The sequence below is a fragment of the Gossypium arboreum genome, chromosome 11, assembly GCF_025698485.1.
Source record: "Gossypium arboreum isolate Shixiya-1 chromosome 11, ASM2569848v2, whole genome shotgun sequence".
NCBI lineage: Eukaryota > Viridiplantae > Streptophyta > Magnoliopsida > Malvales > Malvaceae > Gossypium > Gossypium arboreum.
In genome coordinates this window covers 42,653,990-42,671,787 of record NC_069080.1, presented here as the reverse complement: position 1 = coordinate 42,671,787, position 17,798 = coordinate 42,653,990, and the positions used below count along the sequence as shown (strand labels likewise).

Genomic DNA, 17,798 nt, shown 5'->3' with positions numbered 1-17,798 from the left:
GGTTGATTGAATCGCAGATCCATCCCATAACTAAGATTCGGGTAATCTTTTCACCCCACATTATACGAGTTCGAGTAGGGGTCATACTGTCTTTGGGGCAGTCCTGGAAAGTTCCCGACAGTATTCACTTGTTTTGTCAAATCCTCTTGTAAAATCGAGTATGAGTCCGTCGGTTGGTCTGGCTTGGCGCAAATTCCGCACAACCGTGCTGGGCCTGTTTTATCTAAAAGAAAAGTTTGAACACCATTAGTCAGCTTATCAATCTTATCTTCTAGAGACAAAGAACTTAACCCATGAACCCGTCTAGTGGGTTTTATAACCGGTCGAAATTGTTGAGAGTTGGCAGCCATGGTTGAAATCAACTCTCTCGCTCTCTGAGGCGTCATATTAATGAGTGCCCCCCAACTTGCAACATCTATCATCTTCATTTCTATCGGGAGTAAACCATCATAAAAATACTGCAAGAGTGACTGCTCAGTCAGTCCATGCTGGTAACTTGCACACAACTTTTTATATCGCTCCCAGTAATCCTAGAGCGATTCAGTGTCCTTCTGACGAATTCCTATGATATTCCTCCTTAGTTCGGTCGTTCGGGCTGCAGGGAAGAACTTGTCAAGAAACAAACGAGACATGTCAGACCATGTGTTGACAGATCTCGAAGGCAAATAAAATAGCCACTCTCTAGCAGAGTCCGTTAATGAAAACAGAAAAGCACGAAGTTTGATTTGGTCTTCTGTTACTCCCTGAGGCTTCATGCTTGTGCACACCATATGGAACTCCTTAAGGTGGGTGTGCAGATTTTCATTTTGTAGTCCACGAAAAATAGGCAGTAGGTGGATCAAACCCGACTTTAGCTCGAACAGCGTTTCTCCTGCCAGATAGGTTATACATAAGGGCTGTTGTTCATCCAGTGCCGCTGCAAGCTGGCGTATTGTCTATTCGGCCATCTCGTCTGGTTCGTCAAAAACTTCTTCGGTGTAAGATATAGTTTCAAATCCGGGATTTGGCCTTTTACCACGTCGTATGGCTTCTCTTCGTAGTTGTTAGGCCAATTTCTCTATTTTTGGCTCAAACTTTAGATTGCCCGGTTCTGATCTGATCATAAGGTAGACAAATAAAAGTTAGAAAATATCTCTAATCCCCGGCAACAGCGCCAAAATTTGATAGGCATCGAATCCACCAAATATAATTCCTACTAAATACTCTAAATAGTAGTAAGAGTGGTAGTAGGGTCGAGTCCACAGGGATTGGTACTCTAATCAACTTTCACGTTTGACTTATAAACAGAATGTCGTGTCAAGGGTCGTGGCTAGAGTCGTGCTCACGACTCAAAATGTACTAGCTGCAAAATAAGCAAATAAATAAGTAAAGCGGGGATTTTGAAATCGATGAGAAACTAAATAATTAAAACTGCTAAGATAAATAATTAAATAACTCAGAAATTAAATTGGGATTTGCAATCAAATGTAATGAGCCTTAACCTTAGACTCGGTAAATTTCGTGTTGAGAATCGATCCTCGAAAATTGATCTTCTCCTTCAAACGATAAGCTGGTTATAATGGTTAAGAACGTCCTAACCACCAACTCTTCCTCTCGTAGCTGGTCCCGGTACGACCTGCAAACCAACCCTTACCGATTATCTAACCGAGATACACGTGTTCCCGATTCAAGATTCCGACAGCATTGCGTTCTGAAGAACCCAACTTGAATTAACGGCCTCAACCACGTGGGTCGTTTAAACCTGATCACCTCTTTCTGAATTTGTTCTCGAAGATCCAAATACAGCATGGTCGGTTCGTTTCTCCAACTGTCAGAAAACACGACTCCAACCCAACGAGCTCTTTTTGACTTGAAATCGAATTATCCTTAAGGGATGAGTTGTCAATCCCGATACTTAAGAAAAAGGTGAATACCAATTAGAAGGATTTTAGGCACGAGTATGAATATCATGATTCTTGACCGGAAAGAACACCGGCCTAAAGCTAAGATGGAATTTAGTTAAGCATGAAATTGTTCATGCTTTGTGAGCTTAGAGAGAAATTTGGTTATTATGGTGAAGAAATGAATGGAGGGGACTTGGAAAGAAATTGACCCAATTATGGAAAATGAACAAAAAAATTGGAGACAAGGCTACAATTTGTAACGTCAAATTGAAGGAAAAGAAATAATATTCCAACTCCAAATTGAAAAAGGAAATACAAGAGAGAGTAATTCTATTCCAAGTAGAAGTAGGAATACAAATTAAAAGATGATTTTTCTAAGAACTAAAAGCCCTTATTTATTTACATAGGGTTTACTAAAAATAGGCTAAAGCTAAATTAATAAAAATAAAACTAAATAATAAAATAAAATAATATCTTCTATTTTTAGCTTTTTACAAAGTCAAAATTGATGTTAAATCCTTAGCCTTCCCATCTTTATGATTTGGCCCCAACTCAAAGATTAGTCTTTCAATTTGGCCCCTTTTTGCTCATTTTTGACCAATTGCATCCCTGACAAGATTAAATCATAAAAACACCAATTAAGCAGGGATTAATTCAGAAATAAGCCAAATTAAACACAAGAAATATGCAAATTAACATGTTTATCAGTATAAACAGACGAGTTTTATTACATGAAGGAAAATAACGGATAACATCCTCATTGCATAAGAAGTTATTCATTCTATAAGAGGCAATAATAATAAAAAGTCTTGGATGACTATTAAAATCAATTTGGAGAAAGCTTATGATCAAGTGTGTTGCAATTTTATCAATGTCCCGCTTAGAGCTACTGGTATTTCAGATTTTCTGATGGAGATTATTATGTCTGCAATATTGAACTCCACCATGCAGATTCTTTGGAATAGGGTTTCAACATAAAATTTCAAGCTGACTAGGGGGATTCGTCAGGAATGTCCTTTATCCCCATATTTATTTGTTTTGTGTATGGAATGGTTTGGGCATGACTTTCACTCGACAATTTTGAATGGTCAGTGGCGACCTATCAAACTGTCTAGAGCAAGTCTGGGTTTGTCACGTCTCTTCTTTGTTGACGATTTGATTATTTTTAGTAAAACGGATTTCAAGCATGCCCAGATTCTTAAGGTGATTTTGGATCCTTTTTGTGAGTTTTCTAATCATCATGTTAATGCACTGAAGACCAATATTTTTTTACTCGAAAGGAGTTGATGAAGCTTTAGGGAGTGGAACTAATAGTTTGTTTGGATTCCAAATAGTGGAAAATATCAGTTCGTACCTGGGTGTTTCTTTTTTCAAAAGAGAGTCACCCATAAGACCTTTAGATTTGTGGTGGATAAGGTTCACGGTGAGTTTTTCAATTAGGATACCAAGAATTTGTCTCTAACTAGGAGAGTCACCTTAGCACAATTTGTGCTTTTATCCATACCGAACTATTTTATGCAATCTTTAATGATACTCAAAGGTATCTGTGAAGAGATCGAATGTTTGGTCAGGTAGCTTATTTGGGTTTTCCAAATGGAAGAAAGACATTGGCATTAGTTAATTGGGATTCAGGTTGTCAACCTTGTTCTTGTGGAGGTCTTAGGTTTCGCTATTTAGAGGATCATAACAAATTTTTCTTGATGAAATTAGGGTTCAATTTGGTATCGAATGATAAGGCCTTATCGGTTAGGGTGCTCCATTCGAAGTATAGTATGAAGGAGCAATTGCTGAAAAGTATTTCACGAGGTAAGGACTCTTTTCTTTGAAGGCTTTCTCTAAGGTTTGGCCATTACTCAGGGATAATTTAGTGTGGTCTATAGGGGATGGTAGATCAATTCGATGTTGGAAGAATCCTTGGGTTGTGAGTGTAGGCCCTTTGACAAGACACATACCTTCTCATGCTCTTTTGGAATTTGATTGCAGGCTTAATGAGATGGTAAAGGAAGAATGTGTTTGAAATCTAGATTTGTTTTGTGTGTAAGTGTTTGAAGATTTTTTCAGGCGCATAGTGAGTATCTTGCCTCCTCACCTTTTTGCGGGTCAGGATAGAATAGCTTGGAGTCATAATTCTAACGAATCTTTCTCGACTAAAAGTGCGCATCACTTGCTCTGGGAGAATTCTTGGATCCCCAAAGATGATTTCTAGAAAACTATTTGAAAAATTCAATGACTACACAGTGTCTGTCTCTTTATGTGGCTGGGCTTCAAGTAACGTCTGCTCACTAACATAGAATGAGTTAAGCGTGGGATAGGATCCCTTTTTCCTAGTTTGCGGTTATGAATTAAAAGACATTCTTCATGTCCTTAGAGATTGTTCCGCTACGAAAAAGGTCTGGTTATAAGTGGTGCCTGCAAGTGAGAGTAGCAATTTTTTCTTTAATAATCTTGTTGAATGGTTAGTTTCTAATTTATCTTCTAGATTGGATTTGATTTCTACGTATGTTAACTGGTCTTGCCTTTTTGGCCTAATTGTGTAGCGCCTATAAGCAAATAGAAATCTATTCATATTCCAAGCTTTGTCTTGGAATGCTTCTGAGATTGTTAAAGTTTCATTACACTAGGCTGGGCAATTTTTGTTTTCACATAAAGATAAACTATCTGATAGGCGTATTGATACTCAAGATCAATCATTGTCAAGTAACTTTGTTTATCTACATATTGATGGGGCGAGGAATATGAGTACAAGGTTAGTCTCTGCTAGCGGTGTGGTGCGAGACCAGTCCAGAGAGTGGATTGTTGGGTTTAACAATGATTTGAGTGATTGTTCAATTTTTTATGCTGAGTTATGGGGCATATGGGATGGTTTAATTTTGTTACAAAAAATGGAATATGATAGGGCTTTGATTCAAACAGATTGCTTAAAGGTAGTCAAAGCTATCCAAGAAGGTTACTTTGTGTCCTCGAATTCGAATTTGCATTGGTAAATTCAACAAATGCTACAAAGCAAAAATCAATGAGTGAAAAGGCATGTGTTTAAGGAGTGTAATCAAATTGCTAATCTTATAGCCAAAATGTCTTTTGTTGGGAAGGAGGATATACAAGTGATCAAAGATGTACCTAGGGAGTTAATTGACTTCCTTAGGCAAGACAAGGGTTCAGGTGTTTTTGTTCACTTCAGTTTGATATAGTATTATTATATTATTATGAAAAAAATAAGTAGAAGAGGATTAAAGATTAGGACAGCCTGGAAACTCTCTTTCTTGACATAAAAATTCAGACAAAATCCTAGGAAAAGAAAATTTTAATGTCAAAAGTAATTTATTAAACCAGAAAAATAAAAACAGAAATATAAGCGCAAGCAGCCAACATTAAAAATATACTTTATAAACAGTGTCAAAAATTTTCAAAAGGAAAAGTTGTGTGTAATCGATTGCCAATTTCTAGGTTCGAATGGGGATAGTGGTTCTTTAGTTTTCATAATAAAACCAAAAAATAATAATATTTCTCTATTTTTTAAGAAAAAAACTGACATAAATAAATTACGTAACCATGCCATGCCTTCTCAAGAACATAAAAAAGAGATATTAAAGTTACAAAATTGAAATTTGACCGCTTCTCCAATAAACTTCAAAGAAGTTTGTTTAATTTAAAGATTGTATAATAACATTTTTACGTGAAATAAAGTAAGGACTGATGCCTACAAAACTTAAGTTTTTAAGATTCTCTTTAGTTTTTTATTATAGTTTTGCGCAAACCTAAGATCCCCGTCTCACACTGAATGATCTGGAGCCCACGCGCGCTTTGTGTTATTACAGTCAATAGCGCGTCGGTGTGGTAAACGACGTCGTTATGAGCACGAATAATCTTTGGGACAATATAATTTTTATTATTGTTTCTGTGCACAAAATCCAAAGATTTGGGATTCAAACCTTATTAAATTAATAAGTACAACCATTAAATATACAACAAGGTTTGAGCTTTCATGCAGCATAATCCAATGTCTGGAAACTCTGTCTTCATTGGGAGATCCCACGTCCCATAACTCTGAACTCGACCTAGGGAAACGGTGAGATTCATCTCAAGTTGCTCTCGGGATTATTCATCATCTGTGCCATCAGGGCTTTCACCTGTATTTTGATGATGGTGTGTGTGTTATGCTGACAGTCACCAGAGGTGAAGAAAATGAACTGCATTTGCCTGCTGTTTATTGTTCAACTGCTACCTCTTCGTCCTCTTTTCGAGGGGGCCTCCATTTTCGATCGATGTAACTGTTTCCCACTACTTTTTCAGACTTCAGCCGGTCATCTTGCACCTTGAGCTTTTCATCTATAATTTCCAATAGTTCTTGCAAGCCCACCCCGGTTAGTGCAGACACTTTGACATGAGGAACATGCTGAGGTTGAGATTCGGAATCTTTTTCCACCTTACACTCATTGGAGGTCTCAGCTTGCTGCTGTTCATTCAGGGTATTCCAGTAGTCATCCGCAGTGTCGTCCTCTGACAACAGCCAGCCATCAGAGTAATCGTCTTGCTTGTCATCCATGGTCTGTTGAAGCTCTCCAAGTGAAGGCTTCAATGCATCACTACCATCAACTGATTTCCCATCTAATAGCTCAAATGCCACATCACAATCTTCTCCTGGAGAATCTTTAGTCTCACCATCTTCTGCAGCTGAGAAATCGCTCATCTCAACATCTTCTGCAGCTGAGAAATCGCTCATCTCAACATCTTCACCAGCACCGATTTCTTCTTCATAATCAATCTTAGTAGATTGTAAAGTTAGAAGACATCATTTTTATTGTTGTTTTTGGAGAGGAAAGAGTGGTAAAATACCTTGTTCCAGACTTCAATCATGTTCTGAAGCTTCTCCTCTGACACTCCAATTTGCTGAAGAACTTGCAACACCGTGGACCGATGTTCATCACGGTTAGGTGCAGTGCAATCTATTACATGCTGCAGAGTTATTAGAAAAATCCATAAGCAGGCAGGACAGAAATCTTGATTCTCTGACTCAGGAGATAATGTTTTACATAAATTACACGTCCAAAGAAAGATACTTCAATTATTCTGAAAAAAGTACAATTTAAACATGTTTCAAGGATCACTCATCAGAGTTTGCTGATCATATTTATTATTTACAGTGGCCAGTTGATCATATGAAGAAAAATTCATTTAGAACCAGACTACTCAAAAGAAAAGAAATAACAATAAACCCTTGATTGCATAATGACCTCTTAAAGAGGATATATCTGGGTGATAGAAGATTTGGCAAATGCAACACCACTAAAGAGGGTAAAAAAGCTGCTAGGGAAAATCCGGTGTAAGGAAGAAAAGATTAAAGGTAGATATCAATTCTTTCAAGCTTCAATTCTTTCATAATAGAATCTACTTGAAAGTCATTTCTCAAAAATTCATTGCTTCGCAACAAAAGAATATGTAACTTCAGAATTGTAAGGAGGATAAAATTAAGTTACTAAGAAATATTCTCTTTCTTTTTTTCTTTTTAATTTATCTGGATTTTAGAACTGTATACAGCCAAGATAAGGTTCAATGGCGTTAATCAGCTTTGATTGATTAAAGATGATCAAAAGGTCAGCATCTTTAAAAGAATCTGCTTTTATAAATAGACAAAGAAGAAAAGAAACTCGAAACTACAATTTACAATAGACAATTTTTTTTTTTTAAAAAAAAAAAGGGAAAGTTTATCCGTTCATACCACAAGGAGGTTAGCCTCCAGCACCTCTTCCAAGGTTGAATGAAATGCTTCCACCAACTATAAGAGCAATATCCATTAGTGAATGAAGACCGAAAATAGCAAAAAGGGGGAAAATATAATCAATGACACATATACTCAATGATTTTCAGTTACCTGTACTGGCAGATCAGATATGAATCCCACAGTATCACTAAGAAGCACTTTCCTCCTGAATTATTATGTGCATAATTAGATCAATTGCATAAGATTGTAATCTCGTCAATAATTAAAAAGCATGTTTATATTTGATTGCCAAAATTTGTGAGAGAGGAAATTAGATTACATATGGACCATCTCACCCCGAAGGAAGAACAACACTTTTTAATCTAGCATCCAATGTTGCAAACAATCTGCACAAAGCCATTTCCTCCAATTAGGCAAAAGCATCCATCCTTTTACTTATAACAAAGAATTTAACTTCGAGGAAAAATTGTTTTAAAGAATAAATATACCTTGCATCACTATACAGATTACTATCTGAGAGTGCACTAATTAATGTAGACTTCCCCTGTTAATTGAGAAAAAGGGTAAATGTTGAGCATGAGAAAATAGAGGGAAAAAACACAAGATATCTCTAACTTGTTAGTCTGGTTGAAACAAAATGCAGTTTTGGTCAGAATTTGGCCACCTACAGCATTTGTGTATCCTACAACAGCAACAGTAGCTAAACCTCGGCCATCAAGTCCACCTCGTTTCTTACGAGCTGCACGTTGCACAGCTCGGGTACGGCGAACCTCTTCAATCTGGGATAACAAATGATTCCGCCGCTCCAAGATTCTGAGAAGTTCGAGTCAGCGAACATATAAACACACACTAAGTTAATAAGGATTATGATAACAGAGCACAGTAAAAAGTAGCTAGTTATAAAAGAGCAACATACAGAGACTGAAAACAGGCATGCCACAATCCAAATAGCCAGATCCAAATTGAGATGAGAGGACAAAGGATGAATAAAATAGTCAATATGGATAGCTAGAAACCTCTAATAAAAGAGCACACACTTCATAGTTATCACCATCTTAGAAAGGAAGGGATATAATCAACAAGGCAATGCTAAAGCAGAATATCCTAAGCTGCCATTAAATAAAGAAGTGTAGACATTCTTGAATGTATTCAGTTATTATGGAGGGGATGGGGCATCTCCAGATAATAATAGAACAGACATTGCCCATTAAAAAAGAAATTTCAAAAATCAAGAACAACTATAGCATGCATATAAAAATTCGCATGGAATCCAGGTCATCATGACATTTATCAGTACATACGCATCTGAGACAGCTTCACACACACACACACACACACACATATATATGTAGCATAAAGAACAAACCTTCGGCGTTGAAGCTGCAGTTCAGTTTCTCCAGCACCACTGATGAAACCACGACCCCCACTTCCTCTCCTGCAACCAATACATAGGCATAATCAAAACTATTTCTAAGAATAGACAATTATTAGTGACAAGCATTTATGTACATGACAAATGAATACGTTGAGGGGAGAGAGAGAAATCAAAACTGTTTGAACTTTGAACTATGGAAACATTTCAATCTTCAAAAGAGAATATTGGAAAAAAGAAAAAAACATTTACCCATTACCCCACCCTATAAAGTTAATTTCAACTTAGTCTCAGGTCATAGTGTTTTTCCTATTTGGTTAAAAGAAAAAAAAGGAAGGATTTATAATCTAAGGCAGCTAGAATAATGGTCCAAATCATCTTGGGAATCTTCAAGCTTTATAATCTAGTCCTATTTTGTTCTACAGGGAACTCGGGCCTCACCCTCGTGCACTAACAACTTCAACTTCTCCACTAGCCCCAAACGTATTGCGGCCGTCCAGCCTGCGTACACGGACAAGTCTACTCTTCTTGTACATAAGAGCTGCTAACTCAGCCTGCATAATAGCAAGTGAAACAAGTCTTAGTGAAAACAGTGGAATACAAAATGCGATGCCATGCCAAGTAAAGCCAGGAATTGCACCTGTAACTTGGCTTCCTTAGTGTGTGCATGAGCATTGAATATTTCTATTATAAGGCCAACACGATCTAAGACAGGTTTTCCCAAAATTCGCTGCCAAAGAAAATAGCAAATATATTAGCAAAACACATTACAGTACAGCTTGAGTTTCCATTGCCACCAAAAGAATGAGAGAAATTAGACAGCCAGTACTTACCTCTAAATTACGTTGCTGTACTCCAGACAGGATGATATTGACAAAAACAGCATCAACTCCATCCTAGTAAAACCATATGGTGATAGATAAGGTTTCCACGGTTGCATTAAAATCATAAGGTCGTTACGAAGAACATAAGAAGAAGCTGTCTTGCCTTGGATTCCAGAGCATTCAAATGGCATTTGATGTTTTCTACAGTTCCAGGTCCAAAATACGTGTCTAGAAATAAAAAATAAAAATAAAAACCAAGAACAAAACGTTAAAGAAAGAAGTGACTAGAAACATGATTAAACAAGAGAGTCGAGATACCAGCGCGGATTTTGGCAGATTTAAGAGAAGGGTTTTGGACAACAACATGAGGAGGCAACTCCTTATCGAAGAAATCAGAATGAAAGTAGCCATCACGTTGTTCCTCAAGGGAGTTAGCTAAACAAAGAGCCTCGTTGAGCTTGGCCTGCAAGAAAGTAGCGGGACGAAGACGAGGCTGGACAACAAAAAGGCGAGGTGGGTCAGATGGGTACCTGCTGAAAACTGAACCGGCGGCGCTTTGATTGTCTTCGGAGCCTTTGTTGAAAGTTGAGTATGATGATGAAAGAATGGAAAATGGAGAAGAAGGAGCAAATTGAGATCGGGACCTGAGGGAGGACCGTGACCAAGTGAGAATTCTTAGCATTTCTCTGAAAATTTTGCAGTTTCTAATGAAATAGAAAATGGCCCTGGAGTGGGACTGTGGGAGGAACGTTCTTCTTTCGCTTCTCTAGTACTTGATCGAGGGGAGGGGTTGACGGTCGGTCATGTTTTAGCCCTTCAGCTTATAAAATTAAAACCCTCGGAGCCCATCTCCTACTTTTACTACGACTACATCCCTGTCCAACTCATTCACCATTTTGAGGATCCAAAATTTGCTTTTTCGGCCTTGTATTTTAGCAAGTAGCCCCATTTACTCAATATCATTTTTAAAAAACCTTTCTCTATTCAAATTAAAATTTTCATATTCATTGTTAAGTAAAATTTATCCTGTAAATTTAATTTAGGTAATGTGTCTTAAATATAACATTCTTTTTTTTTTTTTCAGAACGTAGTTTTATATAGCTTATTGCATGTTTATGAATGACGGCTTTCTTCCAGCTTCCATTGTGTTTTGTCCAAGTGATATTTCTTCACTCAGTGTTTTGATTGTTGAAATCTATTTACTCAACAATGATGAATCTTTTCTTTTATTATTTCTCACAGTGTAATACAACAAATATAAAGTACATTGGTTTTTGCCACAACTTTTTTCAAAAATGAATGAACAGTTCGCACAGTTGAACAATGTCCTAGGATGCACTCATCATTTATCAGTCATTCCTCTAAACCTTGGGTGCTAAAAGATGACGCTACCATGATGGGGTAGATCAATCAACGGGCGGAGTTCGATATACTGCTGGAACAGTGGCAAGAAAGAACATTTGTCTCACTCCTCCTGCTTTGATTATGGGGAAAATAATACCTGATGCACTCTGCATGAATGAGGGAAAAAAATCATCGCAAGGTGGCGAAATCCAGTTCAACATACACAGCTTTCATACTTTTAGCTTTGATTTTAACTTGAGCTAACAAATATTAATGGAAACCTTTGTCCCATGGTATCTATTGAAAATTTGTGAGGAATGTCAAATAAATTGTACAGGTAGAATATCTATTTCATACAAGTAGAGAGCGGTCCCAAGGAAAACAAGAGGAAAGAGCAAAGTCTAAAAGAGGCATTAACTGTATAAAGAATGGAACAATACATACCGAAATTAACCTAGCTCCAATTAGCATGCGTCCAAGTGAAGGAAATGGTAAGAGTAGGCGACCAATTCCATAACTTCCAACAGCAAAGAAATGAAGTACTAGACTCAATGGGCAAGGGTTTAGACCAGAGAGTAAAGCCACTGGTCCTGTTGAGATATCACCCCCAAGGCTTAAATAGTCGAAACAGGCTTCTTGCGATTCTGACCCTGCTTAATCAAGGGAAGCAGAAAACACCTTGTAAAGAGCACCGGCCAGCGTATTTATTGTAGAAGCCACGGGCTGCAGTACACAACCAAACAGAAAATTTTGAAAATAAGTAATAACATCTCTGATTCATTGTATATCTCTAAACTTGCAAAAATATTAAACCTTGGGGAGGCCTACTTATATTTTTGGGAGGGCCATAATATATCTACAAAGAGCTAAATTGCAAAAATTTTAAACTTGGGGGGTATGGCCCCCCTGGGCCTCTACTAGGCTTCGCCATTGGGCATAATGTCAGTGGTCAAACCTAGAATTGAAGAATTTTTTTCCTTTTATGTCAAGAACATTGCTAGACCATTCAGATTTTTGAAGATGATGCCAAAACCTAGTGCTGTTGGAACGAAACGAAACGAAATACACAATCCTAGCTAGTTAGTTAGAATCAAAGCATGTGAAGCCAACTATAGACATGGGGCACAAAGCAAATCAAATGGTGAAAGAGCTATTGTTACTACAATAGGATCGTAGAGTAAGGAGCCAACTAACCTTGCGTAACGTGTAAAATGATTCGAAATACTTAGCCAGGGAATCTGCATCATGAAGGTCATGCAGAGGCCTAAGAAGATCCCGAAGTACAGCGATATCAGACAATGCGACAGTCATTCCTCCGCCAGTTAAAGGATGACGCATGTTGAAAGCATTACCCATTAGAAGTGCTCCAGGAATCTGATGAGGATCAGCTGGCATGCTTCTATTTGGCATGGTTCTAATATTACCTTTGTCAACAGCAGCAATGAAAGCTTCACAAAGCTCAGGTGGAACCTGAAACAGACACTCTATTCGATTAAACCAAGGTAACATGTGCAGAAAGGCAAGGGATGCTTTAACACCAATAAAGGATTAAAGTTAAATGTTGTGGTGAAACTATAAAGAAATAGGTACTAATCCAAAATCATGAATCAATCAACAATCAGCTGATTACCTGGGGTGCCACCGGCACTTTCTTCCCTGGAACATAAACCAAGCAGTGAACCTCTGTGCTACTGATCGGATAAAACAAGATAGGTGAAGGATCTGCTAGGATAACATGTCCGTGATTTGGAAATGAGAGTTTACAGTTCTCTAGGACCAAACCCATAAAACAAGAGGGCATATCTACCTGTTGAAAAGTTAAAAATACTAAATTTACTTCCTGCTGGAACATCATAAGAAACTGAGCACATGCAAATTAAATGATTTCATTTAGTATTCAAGCAGACAATGCAACTCTACGAAATTATAGCCTGAAAGACGGGCAAAACCAAAAGCGGGCAGGCAGGGGCGCTGTCCCACTTGGATAAAGTGGGTTTATTACAATTTTAGACCCTCATATTGTTTTGTAATATAATTTAACCCTTTTAGCATGAAATTTTTAAGTTTAGCCCTCCAACAATTTATGTTCTTATCCTGGCCCCCAATGAAAATTTCCTGGCTTCACCACCACTGAAAGATAACTGTCTTATCGACATGATTTTCTATATCATTGTTAGATAAGATGACAAAGTATTCACATAACAATTAGAAAATGGTAACTTCACCTTTGGGTTGCAAAGAGAGAAACGTAGGTTTGAAAAGCAACCATTACATACAATCGTAAGAGGAGCATAAGCTCTTAATTCTTGACCATCCTTTGTTTTGTATTGCACCCCTCCTAATTGTTCCCTTTTCTTGAAGCAGAGATGTTACAGTTCCTTCTTCTAACCGCACACTGATAATTTTACATAAGATGGTGAAAGAAGATCAATTGCAAGCTCGTAATTCATTAACCTAAAAATGTAAAATGAAATATTACGCATGAAAAAGAATTGCAAAATCAACAATGCTGCAATTAGTTGGTCATTAATATGTATGTAGCACGATTTCGGGAAGCAAAAAAGATTACTTGGGAAGAGTGGCAGCTTTTTCTCTCATCCTCCATATGAAACGCCCATTATGGAAGCTCCTCCCAGCAACATCTGCATGAAATTTCTCCTGGGTATATGACAACTTAGTATTTCTCCCATCCTTGAAGACAGCATATCCAAGCACTCTTTGTGCATCAATTTCCTCCACACAATCTGTAACCAGAAGAGAACCAAGAGATATCATTTTTTTCTCTTCGAGTGAATCAAATAGGGAGAACAGATCCAACAAAAACCGAAGTTTGTTCACAATTTAACAGATGCATAACAATTTCAATGCATACCTTCAAGGCCCAATTCAGCTAATTTAAGGTATCCTCCAGGCTGCAGGATTTCCCCAACAATCCTGTCGGGTTCTGTCAAGTCTCTTTCTATCACACGAACCCGCCTTCCATCCTGAAATAAGCAGTAAGATTGTAAGTAAATCAGCACTAAATAACTAAAAAACAATCCTTGCAAATGAACATCAGTTTAAACCCTTCTATTATTCTAATGGTTGAGAAATCATCTGCAATCTTCCCCAAACAAAGCAAATACATGGAAAAGTAAAATTGCAAGGAAGTTCAAGTTGGTCTTAACTTCTTGCCCTTCAAGGCAACCTATCCAGGTTATTCTAATTCTAGAATCTCTTCAATTGCAGTAGAATCTTACATAGAAAAGAAGACAACAATCAAAATGAAATCCAAATTGTTTCTGAGAATTCAAAGTTCAAATCAACAGTCAACAATCTGATTATTTACAAGTTAAATTCTAAACAATAGTCAATTACTCATTTGATCAAAAGATATAAATTTCCAGTAAATTCCAATAAAATTCTAAACAGAAATTATTAGTCAATCGAAATGTACGGTAGATAGATATCTTTTTCACTACGTAAACAAAGGCAAACTTCTTATTAACTCCAAGAACACCAATTTCGTGAAGAGTATCCATGAGTTGCTTACGTTCAGGCAATAATCAACTAAATTTCAAGCCAAAACAAAGAAAACCCAGATTTTCAGTAACAATGAAATCTCGGTTAATCAAAAGAAACAGGAAAATGAGTAATCACTAAATTTCAATAATTACTCCAACATTCGACAAAATCAATCTATAAAAAAAGAACACAATAACTTATAGCGCATAAGAAAAAATAATAAAATGACCATGCCAAGAGTATGAGCAAGAGCAGCACCAGCAACGCCGGCACCGACAATGATGATATTGTTATTCCAATAGAGTCGGAAGCGTGTAAATTATTGTACTAAAAAATCACACAAAATTCAATTCCCAGGGAAGAGAGGTGGATCACAAGGATCTCTTAAATACCAAGTCTTTCTTTAGTCAGAATATCCCTTCTATAGTAATTTAATAGCACAATTAAATACTACTATTATACCCTCAAATATTGAAAGAAAAATAAGACAAGAAAGAACACAAGAGTTTTAACGAGGTTCGGTAAATTATACCTACGTCCTCGGGCACTAACACCAGATGATAACTTTACTATCTCTAAAATATTACAAACAAATAGAATTCCTTAAGAATTCTCAAATGGGAGAAGAGAGAAAACTAAGAGAGAAAGATTGGTTGGATGGTTGAAATGAAAATGATTAAGCCTATTTATAGTTGAGGTTTAGGGACCAACTTGCAAATGGCCTAAAAAATTAGGGACCAAAATTGCAATTATCCCATTCAACTTTAAACAACTTGCCTATCACTTTTTCTTTCGGTGCCAATTGCACCTCCCATTTTTGACTTTTCAACACCCCTTTAATTGACTTTTTAACAATCTCCACCTTGAAGATTTGATTAGGATAATCACATCTTCACACACTTCCTTCAACTCTCCATATTCGATAAAACTATCTTTTGTAGTGCCTCCAAATGCGCTCTCGAGCGCCATACACCTGAAGGTGCTCAAATTCTCAGGATGTTAATCAAGTTCAAACAATGATTAAACTTGATTGTTGTTACCACATTGGTCATCATATCTGCAGGATTATATGCTGTCGAAATCTTCTGAAGTAGAATTTTTCCTTTTTCAAAGACTTCCCGCACAAAGTGATATCTTACGTCGATATGCTTGGTTCTTGAATGATAGACTTGATTTTCGCTAAATGAATAGCGCTCTGACTGTCACAATATAGACTAATGTGACTTTGAACAACTCCTAAGTCTTTCAACAATCCATTAAGCCAAATAGCCTTCTTAATGACTTTCAGAATCGCCATATATTACGCCTCAGTAGTAGACACCGCTCATCAGAGATCGTAAGGTAGACTTCCAACTTCTTGGGGCTTTCGCAAGAGTAAACAGATACCCGTAGTTGAACGACGTTTATCTAAATCACCAAAGAAAGTCGGAATCAACATATCCAACTACAAACCCACCAAGTGCTTCATCCTGTTCAAAATTAAACTAACATCTACGGTTTTCAAGATACCGTAGAATCCATTTCCTGACTTGCCAATGTCATTTTTCAGGATCATGCATATACCGCTCACAACTCCAACAACTTGTGAAATGTCAAGCACAGACACACCATCGCATATATCAAACTCCCAACTGCATTAGCATATGGGACTTTTGCCATATATTCTCTTTCTTCTTCAGTTTTCGGAGATAATTGAGCACTAAGTTTCAAATGAAAAGCAAGTGGGGTACTTACATGTTTTGTGTTTTCATTTACACCAAAATATTGTAATACCTTTTTCAGATATTGCTTCTGATTCAAACAAAGCTTGCCTCTCTGTCTATCTCTACTTATCTCCATGCTGAGAATCTTCTTGGCCTCACCTAGATCTTTCATCTCGAACTCTTGATTCAACTGAGCCTTCAGCTTATCTATCTCTTTTTGGCTCTTCGAAGCGATTAACATATCATCAACATACAAGAGTAGATAAATGAAAGATCCGTCATGCAGCTTCTGCAAATACACACAATTGTCATATTTGCTTCTTGTGTACTTCTGCCTTCTCATAAAGCTATCAAATCGCTTGTACCACTGCCTCGGGGATTGCTTCAATCCATATAGCGATTTGTTCAGCTTACAAACCCAATTTCTACCACTAGCATATGTGTATCCTTCGGGCTGAGTCATATAGATCTCCTCTTCTAACTCACCATGCAAGAAAGCCGTCTTAACATCAAGTTGAGCTAGCTCTAAATTCAACTGTGCTACCAAGGCCAACAAAATTCTGATGGAAGAATGCTTCACAACAGGGGAAAATACATCATTGTAGTCAATTCCCTCCTTCTGAGCGTAGCCTTTAGCTACCAATCTTGCCTTGTAGCGAATATCTTTCTTGCTAAGAGATCCATCTTTCTTTGCGAATACCCACTTGCATCCGATTGCCCTTTTACCTTTCGGTAATTGTGCCAACTCCCAAGTATTGTTCTTCCAGAGATACTGTATTTCTTCATCCATGACGCCTTTCCATTTGTCACTTTCTAAGCTTTGCATTGCTTCTTGATAAGTGATAGGAATATCATCATCAACAACGGGAAGGGCATAGGCTACCATATCAGTAAATCGAGCAGGTTTACGAATTTCTCTCCGTGGCCTTGCAACTGCAACTGGTTCTGGTGTACTTAATGGTTCTTGGGTCAGAACCTTTTCAACCTCTAATTCCTCCATTGTGGCTGGAGAATTAGACTTATTAACTGGGCAAATCCCCATCTGCTCAAACTCCACCTGTTTTGGAGTACACTCCACCTGCTGTGGAGTATCGCTTGTCTGAATATTTTCATCTGTTACCTTTTTCAATGTGGCAAATTTATCAAAGGTAACATCTCTGCTACAGATCATTTTCTTTGTGTCTAAGCACCAAAGACGAAATCCCTTCACTCCAGAAGTGATTCCCATAAATAGAGCTTTCTTTGCCCTCGGATCTAACTTTGACTCCTTCACATGATAATATGCAGTGGATCCAAACACATATAAGGATTCATAATCTGTAGCCGGTTTTCCAGACCATACCTCCATAGGAATTTTTCTTTTTAATGCAGATGATGGCAAATGATTAACAAGATGGCCAGCGTATGTCACAGCCTCAGCCTAAAATTGCTTGCCCAACCTAGCATTGG

At 37.5% G+C, this 17,798-nt stretch overlaps 1 protein-coding gene and 1 pseudogene across 1 annotated transcript; both read right to left on the bottom strand.

Annotated features, from left to right (window-relative positions):
* Positions 1-5,748: 5,748 nt before the first annotated feature.
* Positions 5,749-10,767, bottom strand: LOC108470538 (GTP-binding protein At3g49725, chloroplastic). Its single transcript, XM_017771887.2, has 13 exons — positions 10,117-10,767; positions 9,962-10,026; positions 9,808-9,870; positions 9,615-9,704; positions 9,416-9,528; positions 8,969-9,037; positions 8,271-8,415; positions 8,091-8,146; positions 7,938-7,988; positions 7,753-7,807; positions 7,600-7,656; positions 6,717-6,836; positions 5,749-6,645 (listed from the first exon to the last, which is right to left on the bottom strand). The coding sequence occupies exons 1-13, from the start codon at positions 10,478-10,480 to the stop codon at positions 6,088-6,090; spliced, it is 1,806 nt and encodes a 601-aa protein (XP_017627376.1). The 5' UTR covers positions 10,481-10,767; the 3' UTR covers positions 5,749-6,087.
* A 229-nt stretch (positions 10,768-10,996) lies between these two features.
* Positions 10,997-14,201, bottom strand: LOC108471682 (squalene monooxygenase SE2-like; annotated as a pseudogene).
* Positions 14,202-17,798: the final 3,597 nt, after the last annotated feature.